We start from the raw sequence: 12825 nt of genomic DNA, 5'->3' as shown, positions 1-12825 counted from the left end.
ATGTCATTTCTTTGAAGCAAACTGTGTTTGAACATAATTTTCTCTGTCAGTGCAGTATTGCATGGCTATTAGTTTCAGACTTATTCAATATGTTTTTAAGTGTGGGCTATGTATAAGGTGTGTATTTATGGCATTCTGCAAATCTTTGTTTATTTTTTCTATGTCCTGCATTATTTTTAAGCTCCCTGTGTCCTCTAGCGTCTACCTATCGGAATTGCACAAGTTGGCAAACAAATACTTAGTTCAATTTTTGTATCTCACAGCATAAAAAAAATTTAACTTTCATCCTATAAATTTCGTGTTGTATTAATTTTTATTCCTTTTTTGTGATAAATATTATATTAATAATGATATTTTTATAGTTACTTCTGTTAAGTACCAGCAGCATGTGTGGCACTATTGCCAATTTTATATATAATCATCTTGCACACACAGATATGTTTATTATCTAATTATCTGTGTGCTTGCTCGATATTTTAGCAACCAGTATGAATTGTGAATGGTCATACAGGTCTTGGTAGATATTGTGGAGTGTTTCCTTACATACAGAGGCACATTCTCCTCTCATTTGGGCATGCCAAATTGTCGCTTAGGACAATCAGAGTTGCTTTTATTCATATTAAAATAATATTTTGGTACAAACCACAGCACTTTTCAAAGAATTTTGATTTTACCCTACTGTAAAAAGCCAATGTATGAGCAAATAATTGACAACCATTTTATAATACAGATGCATTAGTAACAAAGTCTGATTTCACATGTGACTTTATTTGTGGTCTTCTGAATTCTGGACTATATAACCATTTCAAGTTGTAGAAAGTATAAGCTAGTGCAACTGCATTTCCATTCAAACCAGAAGAATAAAGGTACTTCTAAGAGGATGTCATTCTATAGTACTTACTTAGGAAAAGGATGAATTACTACTCTACAGGTGTGCCTTACTCTCCACATGTACTGGAATACTTGTTCAGTCTTACATGACTGCTCTCACCTGAATAATCTCATCCTTAATATCCTTTTAAAAGAGGGGGAATGTATAAGTAATTATTTTAAGTGTAACAAACCATGGAGACATTAATAGGTGTTTATTAGATTTGGATGCAATTCAAACTAGAATAGTGAATAGCCCTCCCACGTGGACTGAATAGAAGTATTTGAATACCTGCAGAAGCTACTTCACACTGTCTGAAGTATTCTGTACTTCCAAAAATGCATCTCTTCTCTGTAGGGGAAGAAGGCACTCCCCTGCCAACTTGGCTCAGGAAAAACTTCTCAGAGAGAATGCACAGAACATCTGAGGAGCTGGTAGAGAGTTTACGGGCAAGGATCAGAGGACAAATTGATGCAGGTGATAGCATAAAAGGAATCTACCATAGACTGCTTGATCAAGAAGGTGAAGTCCACAAAGTCTTCTTTAGACAAGTGGAGGAGGAAGTCTCATGACTTACAGTTTCTCCTCTTCAGAAAACCACTAGACATTTGCTAAAAGGGCAGTATGACTTGGCACAAGCAATGCAGGAGATTTCTGGAGTCTGTTACTAATATTGGGTCGATGCAGGTGATCAACAGACCAGCTAGACAAGATTATCTACTGGTTTTGCTACTCACAAACAAGGAAGAACTGGTTGAAAATACAAAGATCAAGCATCTCAACTGCAATGACCATGAGACTGTGGGCTTTAAAATTCTAAAATAAGTGACCCAGTGATTCTCACATATCTGCTTGACAGGATCATATGTGAGACTACCCTGAAGGGCAAAGGGGCCCCAAAGAGCTAGCTGGTTTGCTAGGACAACCTCCTCAGACTGCAAGTCCTATCTGTGTTGATGGGCACAAAAGACCTGAGGAGTCCAATATTTTTAAGACTCAGTGAAATTTTTTGAGATTAAGTTATGCAACAGACAAGGACAAAACAGAGAAGGACTGGAAGGAAAGGTAAAGGCCTAAAGACGTATCAGCAATGTTTAGTAAATATTTTCTCTCAACCAAATATGATAAAGGGTTCCTTCTGTTTCAAAGTGCAGTATACTATAAAGTACTATTGATAACACTCTGAACAAGTCATTCCAGAGACTCAGGAAACTAATATTCAGCTTATCAGGAAAATTTATTAATCAGCTGGTAAATACCATAGTACTTCAGACTTTAACACACAAAATTTTGTAGCATACTACCATATCCATAGTCACGAACAAAACCCAAACATATTTAAGCCCAAATGTTAATATCCTAGTGCTTGCAATTAGTACAGCCTGATCCAAATTTTAGTGGAAGCTATTTTGTTGACAGGCACAGGAATGAATCACAGAATTTTTGCACCACAGCAACGCTCAGATGACTTCATGATTCATTTGGCCAAATATTATCCTTTCTGATGTTTCTAAATAGCCGACGAGTTAGTGTGATCAAAAAAATCTGAGAATGGAAAAAGGATAAGTTAAAAACCACAAAGGAAGTGTTGATCCTCGCTCATGACTGAGTCAATCTTACTGTTAACCTGGCTCCTATGAATGACAATGCAGAAGATATAAAGGAGAATTACCAGGACGTGTCTATTGACACACACCAAATTGTCTGTCTGATGACACACACCAAATTCTCTGCTCTGGCACAGCCTTTCCATATGACCTCCAGGAAATCACTTAAAGCCACATCCACAGAAGTATTTTGAAATCTATTTCAAGTGGCACATAGTTCACTTAAGTGTCCATATGAATCCAAAATGCTTGAATTCAATGATCTTATCACCAGTTTAGATCTTATCAAAAATCCTTCTGCCTGCTTGATGACACACAACCTTTGGGGTGTCTATGAAGTGAACAAACAATCATTTTTGCTATTATTCATAGATTTTTGCTTTGATATTGAAAGCTTTATTCCATTTTACCCAAAAAGATTTTCTCATATATATGTGGGAGGAAAGGTTTCATGATTTTCTGTGTTTGATTTAGCATATTCATGGATTAGGTTCTCTACAAAGAGAGGACAAGAGAGGTCTTTTGCTACACAGATTTTACATTCTCTTTAACCAGTTCCTATCCTTGCAATGCTGTTTGCTTTCATAAGTCAATCCAAACATTTCATTCCACAGAAATTGGACATCATCTCTGCTGATGCTTGAATATACGTCAGCTTGTTGGTAAACAGTGCTTGATTTTACTTTTAGCTGAAATTGATGGAAAGATTTTGGAGAGCATGTCAAATCCAAATGGCACTGAATTGAATTTTATTCCCAGCAGAATATCAGTATTTTGTGGTCTTGTTTTTTTTTTTTTCAAAAGTACTCTTACCTGTGTAATTAGCAGGCTGATAGTGATTGCAGTTAAGATGAGAACATTGTTTTCAAACCATGCATTTAAATATTCTTCACATCCCTAAGCAAGTACAGATTAACAGATGTCAAGAAAAGTCATGTCAACTTTGCAAAACATATTGCATCTTTATAAGAAAACAGTTTTGAAATATATATAACTAACTATATAACTTTCCAGAAAGCAAATATATCAGTAATGTGTACTATGGAGTGTTAGCTATAGCATTTTTTAAATTATATGAACTAAACAGATTGTTCTTAAGGAAATGTGACATTTTTGTATGAAAATGTTCCAGAGCTTCTGACTGACAAAGGAGAATTTGCTTTTGTGTGAGTTTAACTGAGAGATTACAAATACATGCTTGAAACAATATTTTCAATTTTTTGTTTATTCTCATGAATTGTGAATCCTGAAATAGATGTGCAGATTTTCCAGGTTACAATCTATTCTTATTATATTGCTTTTAGAAATACATTTTATATTTTTATGTAAATTAAAATAGCTATAAATATAATAAAACATATAAATAAATGTTTTCTATATTTTTAAGTGATCATTTAGTAATGACAAAGGTTTGTAGAAACAGGGAGCAATTCCAAACTGATGAGCAAAGGAAGGCAATACTAGATGCCACTTGAGAACATCCTTCCTATTTACTGTTCTGCATTGTCAAGAAACAACCTTTGCCCATTGTATTTTAGTCCTCATTGGATAACACTGCACCATTTACAGAAGAGGATAATATGTATCACTTTGGTACAGCTCAGGTGGTGATATCTGATGGTCCTATGCAAACTGGTCCCTTGATATTAAGACACACAAATGTTAACATGAACTGTTCTTGGAAAACACATCTCCTATTTCAGTGTCTTGTTCATTCATCTTATTCTGTAAAGTATTGGAGATACTCTGGAAACAAATGGGGGAGACATTGCTCACATTCTGTAAATAATGAAGAGTAATTACAAGTGTAAAACGTACTGGATACTTTTTATATACTGTCACTTTCCATTGTCATCACTGATTTGCGCAGCATGGATTTGTGAATGCTAAGGTGCTTACTACTTCTTAAATCACTACTAAATTTCCCCATGATATTGATCAGGCACGACTCCTGTTTTATTGAAGCATACTTAATTTAGAATTGCCTATACGACTGACAGCTAACAAGTAAAAACCAAGCCTTCAGAGAGACCAAAGACAAAACAATGAACGTTAGCATTTGTAAGCCAAGTCTTAATGGAAAACACATTCTGTAAATTTTTTTCCAAACTCCATTTAGTGACAAAAGTTACATTCTTCAAGACAATTTTTTTTATTTCCTACCATACTGTATGTTGAATTCCTTGGGACATCACAAAACCATTTCTTCAGACTGGATTTTGTGCATGAGCATGGGATCTGGGTACTATTTTTCTTGTTTATATTCCTTTCCCACTGTGTGGCATTGTATCTTCCACAGCATTTCATCTAGAATAGAAATCAAAATCGTGTAACTTGGTTACTCCAACATCTACAAAGACTGTCACACAGAGAAATTTTCACCCAAATGAGTGCTACTTATTAGTTAGTTGATTCAATTATCTGGATATTTTCCCTCTGTACTTAGTATAGAGAGGTTTCTGCAAGAGATGATTCAGACTTGTGTATGCATCATTTCCCACGATATGCACTGGATAGTACAGAAACCTATGTGGTTTTATAATGAATGCAGGAAATGGGGATAAATTTTGTAAAACATAATAAATAAAACTAAAATCACAGACACTGTTTTACTTGTATCTAGAAACTTAAATAAAATCCAGTTTTTGAAAACATTTATTTATTTCTTTGTTCCTTTTAACATCATATTTCAGCATTATTTCTGAGAGAGTCTCAGTGGAATACCTATTCAAATGCTCTCACAGCAGTAGCTCTGCTTTGACCTCCTATCATCTGTACTTGTCCATGGTTCAGGTCAGTCTGGAGACCTAAGCAGACCAACTGCTTTATGGTATCTAACACTGTACAAAATGCTAGGACACCCATCATTTTTTCGGCTGCACAAAAATTCAGTGACAAGAACTGCCTGTTCCTACATAAATTGATAAATTCTTCAAAAGCCTAATCTAATCCATAGTAATCCATATAACAGCAAACAATCTTCCAGCCCACATCAGATAGAAGCAGCAGATCTTGAAAAATTAATCCCTTACTAAAGGAGAAGTTTTTTTAAAGGGAGTTCTGCTTGGTATGCACATTCCTGGTCGACGCAATATTTTTGGAGGTGATATTGTTTGGGTTTTTTCCCTTACATTGTGCTGCACAGCATTCAGAATGCTCCACACAGGTTCCCTCTCAGCCAGGCTCTCATTCTCATATTCAGAAATAACTTCATCAATTCTCCTGTTCCATTGATTGTAGACCTGTTAATAAATATTTGTATCATTTGATACATGCATATTAGTTAAGAGTGTGGATGGATAGTACCATCCTTGGTCTTATATTGATATTCAGGCTTCTTCAAGGGTTACTTGCAAGCAGCAGCATTCTAATCAATTTGCCAAGTATAATCTAAGACATGTCATAGCAATTGCACTAATGGGAAAGGTAAAAGCAAAAGGGAAAGATAAACAAAGTGACCCAAATCACATACATGGCACAGGCAGGCACAAGCTGATTAGCCAAAATAGAGCCAGAAGAACAAGGAAACTTAGTTGTCCTGCAATACTAAATCCTACTTCTCATACTTATTTTTAATAAGCATGGCACTATATAATAATAAGCACAAAACAAAAATTGATTCTAGACTTAACGTGATGCAAGCTTGTGTGAGTACTGTAGAATCTGGCCAGGACAGGTATTGGATTGGGCTAAAGGAGTTAATAGCTCATGTCAGTCCTAGATTAGGCATCTTTGCTGAGACTATTAAAATATACCTTCAACAGTAATGGAAGTGGACAAACTGATCACAAACAGTGCGAATATAGAGAATAAAGCAGGGAGTACATGCAGAAGAGAACTCCTAAGCCATTGAAATATTTCATTACAAAACAAGCAAAAAATTAGGCTTCTGCAACTCATTTCCCTGGCTACATTCATCCTAAAACCAAAACGCAAAAGCTTGCACAGTGAGTGATGATATTACTACCATTTTTTATACTTCAGCAACACTTTATTAAAGTTGAGATCAGGTGCAATTACAGTTGATATAAAATTAATTTAACTGCAAACTTTCAATCCATTTTCCTAGGACAAATAGCTGACTCCAGAACACATCATTCTTGACAGTTTAAATCTTACAATATGTAAAATCATCATATAAACCAGGGAGGACTCTGTCACTATAAGTTAACATTTAATGAAGAAATCTTGATGATACAGATGCACTTCGAAGGAGCAAAAATAATTTCTTTGCACTGCATTCTGCTTGAATAGCAGCAGGCCTTGAAGAATTGTATGAACCTTATGAGAACACTGTCATTGGAGGTTTTCTCGAACCATAGATTTTGAAATTATGGAATAGAGAAGCGTCTGGACCAGTGTGGATTCAGTACACATTACCTTCCATATAATACTGTGAGGACTGCTCAAGCTATTTGAGTTGCTATGTGCAGAAAATAAATGGCTGAATAAAGCTTCAAAGTGGAACAGTTACTAGTGACAACAGCTATGTTGGCATTTATTGTTGCTTTCTGTTGTAAAAACCAAAGATATGTATTGGTTTGTTTCCTTAGATTAGATCTCTACTTGTACCTAAAATACAAGTTCAAACAATAAAGTTAGAAATTCATTAGTATACTTTGCATGCCATGATACCAATGACTTCTACTATCAATTGCACTGCTATCAGACACAGCTTAGCACCTAATGTTTTCTCCCACCCCTGCTGGTACTCAGTAAAGAGGGACTTCCTCAATTAGGAATAATGCTCTCCCTTCCACTGCTGTTTCCACATTCCTGAATAGGAAGAGTGCAGGGGAGAAATTGGAAATATATTTCCATGCACTATCCTTTACTATATTGAACCATGCTGAATTTCTCAGATTAAGTTTTTCACATGTTCTGCTATACCTGGACAACATGTAGAATACTTAAATTCAAGCAAATGGTTATACAGCATACAGTGAGAACTATTAGATTTTTTTCTAATTAATTGCAAGAAACAATTTTGAAATACATCATTTTATTTACGTACCTCTTCTTTCTTCATAATTATCAGCACCAATATTGCCATCAGGATAACAAACATCAGGATTTGAAAAATCATATACTGAAAAAAACCAAACCCAAATTATGTATAAACATTATATTGAACAAGTGAGAAATACAACAAAAAATTCCAGAAGCTCATGTATAAGCCTTCAGGAGCATTATTTAGAGCATTTCCAACAAAAATAAGAAATTCAGTTTTCCTCAAAACCCTCAGAAAATGACATCATAATCTAAGAGGCAGACTTCAGGCAAAGCACAACTCACTGTTGGGCTTAAAGACACAGCCATAGCTGGAAGTGACAAATAAAAACTGTTGTTAAGCAGCTGTGCTTCACTGCAGAAAATTCTTAATTTTCTTTATTTCCAGTTTGAATTATAATGGTACCAAAGTCTCATGCCTAGTTAAGGACACCTTTGAGCTATAAGACACACAATCAAAAGAAAAGATAGTTGATTTTTCTCATTTTCAGTGAAAATAAATTTTCACCCACAGTATCTACTGTGATACCAGGTGCTTCCAAGGACATTGGAAATTAGACATTTCTTTTTCTTTCCTCATCTAATAAACTGTGAAGCAAACACAACATGCCTAGGGCAGAAGCAAGAAAGAACAAGGTTCCTGGTTGTAGCACCTGAGCTCCTCTTAATGCTGTGCAAATTAATATTTATAGTGCTTAACAGATGAATCAGTAGCACAGTTCTCTGCTTCAGCCTTCCCACAGCCTAAAACAGATTGCTTAAAAAACAAAAGACAGAGAAGAAAATGAAACCAAAGTGATCATAAGAATGTATAGTTACAGTGCAAATTTTCAGAAATCGGTGTTTGTCCCTTAAAAAGCAGGAATTGTTTATAAATATGGAGTCTATTTGTATATAAATATGGTAGATCTACATATGTAACAGCTTTTTAATCATACTTTTGCCTTTCAATATTGTAGTCATACTGTAGCTACCTGCACCTTCAAGATGCAATTTTCTGGAGCAGGCTTTTCTTTATTTCTTCAGCACATACTAAGCATGTGAGCACATACTGAGAGATTGCTATTCTGTATAATTTCGATACTAAATTAATTTTAAAACCCCTGTTAATAAACACAGTGGATAAAAATCTTTGCTGCATCAAATTAGAAGTGTTTTGTCATTGGAAACTTTTCCTGCAGTGACATGGAAAGATCTTCAGTTTTGCTCAGATTTCATTTGAGACAGGAATTTATCTACTTTCTATGAGCAAATTTGTTAATTTGTTAAGCATTTTCATGAACACAAAATTCTGTTTCATTTTGCAAGAAAGTTGGAGACTGGTTTACACTTACTATAACTAGTAGACATTTGATTTCCACAACACTTCCAAGGAATCCAATGGCTGACATAAAAGTAATAACAGATCCAATGCCAAGCAATATAAGAGAAATATATGTCACTAGCTCATTCTTGCTTGAAGAAACTGTAACAAAGTGCATTCATGCTGTTACTTTTCTTTCTTTTTTTTTGAGACCTCCATTTATAAAATTTATTCCAGAAAGGCAACTAAATCTTTGGAATGCCATTACTGAAAGGATGAAAATAGCAGCATGATAAAAGGCTATCATTATTCCTTATATCTATATTCATAGAAAGATATATTTTCATAAATTCAGATGACAGTAAAAACATCTGAGATGTAAGCAGAACATACTCAATTAAACAAGGTGAACCACTTACAAGGAAGTCAGAGAACAATTATAAGTTTACAGATTCTTTTTGGTTTGCCAAAAACTATTAGCACATCTGCAAATTCTACATGGACATAGATATAGTTCTCATTAAATCTGGACTCAGATTCAGTGCTATCCTCTCTCTTTGTGACTGGCTACTTTTGCAGGGGTTTTCATTACTTCCATCTCAAATGCTTTTCCCAGAATTAATGCATTGGATAGTTTCCATCTCATCAGTTTGGAACTGATGCTCCTTAACATAGCCAAGGTTGTCAACTCTTTAAGAGCACAGCTGTTATGTGGCCCAAAACTTAATTTTATGTGAAAAAAATTTGATTTGCACTGTGAGAAAAAGGAACGTCTGTATTGCAGAAGCCCAAGCTCTTAAACTTTTGTTCATTCCACCCATAAAGGATTCACCTATAATCTTCTCAAATGCAGGTCAAATGCAGTCTGGTAAATTATAAAAAGAAAAGATGAATAGAGCTGATTTATTTTTCAGTGATTCATCTACAAACTGCGCATCAAGAAAATAAATAAATTACAAAAATTATAATAATACGTAAGTTGTGGATATAGTGATATATATTTCCCCCGTATTTTGATAATGATGCCATCTAGTGATGTAAAATATACACAACGGAGAAAAAAAAAACAAACCTCAACTATGTAATTCAATCCAATATTGCCACCTTGTGGAAAACAAAATCTATTACAGTTTGTCTCGGTTTCACAGACCCCTAAAATCATAGAATGGTTCGGGTTGGAAAGGAATTTAGAAATCATCTAGTTCCAACCCGACTGCCATGGACAGGGACACCTTCCAATAGATCACGTTGCTCAAGGCCCCATCCAGCCTGGACTTGAAATCTTCCAGGGCTGGGGCATTTTTATACTGCAGTCATTTAAAACAAAAGAAAAATTTTATTTGTACTCACATAACACACTGAACAAATTGTTTCTTTCAAATAAAAGCCACAGGCCAAATGTCAAAAGCATAAGACCCAGAGCCTGGCAAAAAGAAAAAAAAAAAGGAAGATTTTTGTTTTAATACAAAACATCTAAAAATTAATTTTGAAGCTGCAAAATAAGAGTAAGAAAACAGATTTTTACCAAGAAAATTCCATTGAAGACGTTTAAGTAGTACTTCTGTAACAGTGTTTTATCTCTTACTTTCATTCTTCTGTTTTCAGTTTTGAATCACAGCTGAAAATATAATCATATATTCAGTTCAATTCAAATCATATATTTCTTCAGAAAATGTTTTATAAATTTAACCTGTGACCTGATATATGGAACTAAAAATAGTAGCAACAATAGAAGCATCAAGATGGTGTCTGGTCTCAATTACCTGTAATGTTGCATTTTTTTTCATGTATTTATTTCTTTAGCTTTTTTTTTTCCCCTTTTTAACTGCTAAAAACATTTGGATGCAGCATGTATTTTGGAAGATTTATATGGCAAGGGTTACATAGCCTGGCATACATTTGTGCTTATATTCTTCAATGCAGTTACTGATTTTTAAGGATACCAGCTGAAATGATGACAAAGATGAAGCATCTGCAGTCAAAAAGTATCTTGCATTAACTTATTTTACATACAAAACATATGTTAGATATGTATCAAATTTGTTTGTTAGAAGATTCAGCAAACACAAGCTTTGCTTGCCCTGTCAAGATCCTTAATACCTGGATTCTCAAACTTCTGCTGCTGAATTGCAGAATGAAGGAAGCTGCAGTAAGCTTCTCAACCCAGCCCTGCAGTGGAGTCAATAATGGGGTCAATAATGCACCATATAAACTTGTGGATTGTATGAGATAAGGGACTTTTCACTTTCCCTGAAGAAGTTCCGCTATTTTTAAGAGTAATTAAACTTCATGACAGTTTTCAAAACCAGAATGTATTAAAACATTGGCAGAATGTGTTATTCTAGTAAAGCACTCTGAACAGTTATATATTTAATTGAAAGATGGCATCTGCAATAGTTCTATAGTAATAACTGTGTTATGTGGTTTCAAAGCTTTAGTTTGAGCCATTTTAATAATTAGGTTTATATTAAATTATATTAGAAATATTATCTTTATAAAATTACTTACATTTTACGTTACGTTGTTTCTACACAAGAAAACCCTTAGCAGCTTTAAATATTTATATCTTACCTTAAAAAGCACAGTCTAATAATGATATATTTCTTCCCGAAGTTCAGTTTAACCACATCCTTACAACTGAGAAGTTTTCTTCGGTTGATCAGCCCTAACTTCCTGGATACAGCCAACAGGCCTACAGAAACATCCTTCTTATTGGCAAAGTTGTTGGCTAAACACATAACAACGTGCCCATGGCCTTTGGTCACCATGATGACAGTGTAACTCACATTACAAAAGAAGTATCAAGTGCACATTCAACTCAGTGCCTAAAGACCACATTGAAAAATTCGCTGGCTATATGATTCTGTAAAGTACAAGACATCACAGGCTAGATTTCAAATGGATGAGTTTCCACTGTTTTAATATTCAGTCACAACACTGGTGGGAAAACAGTAGGCAGTTGCCCTCCAATCCAGTATTTTGTGCTTAATATCTATAAGTCTTTCAGAAAGGTACTGTATATCTTAAAGATGGTAGATGGGAAAACACTTACAATTCTTGGCAGATCCTTCCCATTGCTCCCAAAATGAACATTTTCGATGTAAAAACCTGACTTTGCCTTTCAGCTCTTATTTTTTTTGTTATACCTGTCTGCATCTTGGTATTTCTCATCAGACTTAGGGTCAGATGTGTTCCCTATAAATACTGTTACACACTAAATGACATTATCTGCAGCCTGCCTGCCCTGTATCACTTTAGCTAAACTGAATTGCATGGAGTCTTTAATTCTAAGACTCGACATTTTTCCCAGCTCTTACATAACCAGAGAGGGACTTTATCTAAAGGCAGATAGTGGTAGGACAAGGGGCAATGGTTTTAAATTAGAGGGGAGATTTAGATTGGATGTTAGGAGGAAATTCTTTACTTAGAGAGTAGTGAGACACTGAAACAGGTTGCCCAGAGAAACTGTGGGCACTCCATCCCTGCAAGTGTTCAAAGCCAGGCTGGATGGAGCTCTGAGCAACCTGATATAGTGGAAAGTGTTCCTGCCCATGGCAAGGGGGTTGGAACTAGATGATTTTTAATGTCCCTTCCAACCCAAACCATTCTATGACTCTATGAATTTGTATGTGTCTTTCTCTGAGCTGTTTTTGTGAGCTGTTATTGTTTGCTCCCTGCCGAGCTGCTGGTCCCTCCCTCTGCACCCCTCAGATCTTGCCAGGCTGACCACCCCAGCCCCAGCGTGTGAAGGCAGAAGGGGTGTCTGGCAGGTTTTCATTTTTCACGGCTCTGGACTTCTCTTGGCAAACACGAAGCAAACCCACAGTGTTTATATCCATCTTTACTTTGTCTTGGGTCTCCTTTTATTATTTTTTCTCCCGACGCATTGCCTGTTCCAATTTATTGTGAACACTAACCTGCAGTCCATTCCTTAAAACCCAGCAACAAACCAAAGAAATACACAAAACAAAACACGTCGCCCCACGCGCGGAACACGCGTGCCGCCCCGGCCGCGCGGGGCAGCTCCCGGCGAA

The 12825-nt window shown here is 35.5% G+C and overlaps 1 protein-coding gene across 1 annotated transcript; it reads right to left on the bottom strand.

Annotated features, from left to right (window-relative positions):
- Positions 1–2341: 2341 nt before the first annotated feature.
- On the bottom strand, positions 2342–10382 carry TSPAN19 (tetraspanin 19). Its single transcript, XM_009084728.1, has 8 exons — positions 10317–10382; positions 10142–10214; positions 8823–8953; positions 7493–7567; positions 5610–5720; positions 4642–4785; positions 3292–3375; positions 2342–2416 (listed from the first exon to the last, which is right to left on the bottom strand). Exons 1-8 carry the CDS (start codon positions 10380–10382, stop codon positions 2342–2344), a joined length of 759 nt encoding a protein of 252 aa, XP_009082976.1.
- Positions 10383–12825: the final 2443 nt, after the last annotated feature.

This window comes from Acanthisitta chloris, unplaced genomic scaffold (assembly GCF_000695815.1).
Source record: "Acanthisitta chloris isolate BGI_N310 unplaced genomic scaffold, ASM69581v1 scaffold4701, whole genome shotgun sequence".
Classification (NCBI taxonomy): Eukaryota; Metazoa; Chordata; class Aves; order Passeriformes; family Acanthisittidae; genus Acanthisitta; species Acanthisitta chloris.
Note: the sequence above shows the minus strand (reverse complement) of the source record. Positions and strands in the feature narration are given on the sequence as shown.

Coding starts and splice junctions, on each gene's coding strand:
- TSPAN19 (XM_009084728.1), bottom strand. CDS start 10,382: ATGAAAGTAAGAGATAAAACACTGTTACAGAAGTACTACTTAAACGTC. Junction 7,568..8,822: donor TCAAATGTCTACTAGTTATA/GTAAGTGTAAAC, acceptor GGTTTTTTTCAG/TATATGATTTTTCAAATCCT. Junction 4,786..5,609: donor TGAATGCTGTGCAGCACAAT/GTAAGGGAAAAA, acceptor TTTCTATTCTAG/ATGAAATGCTGTGGAAGATA.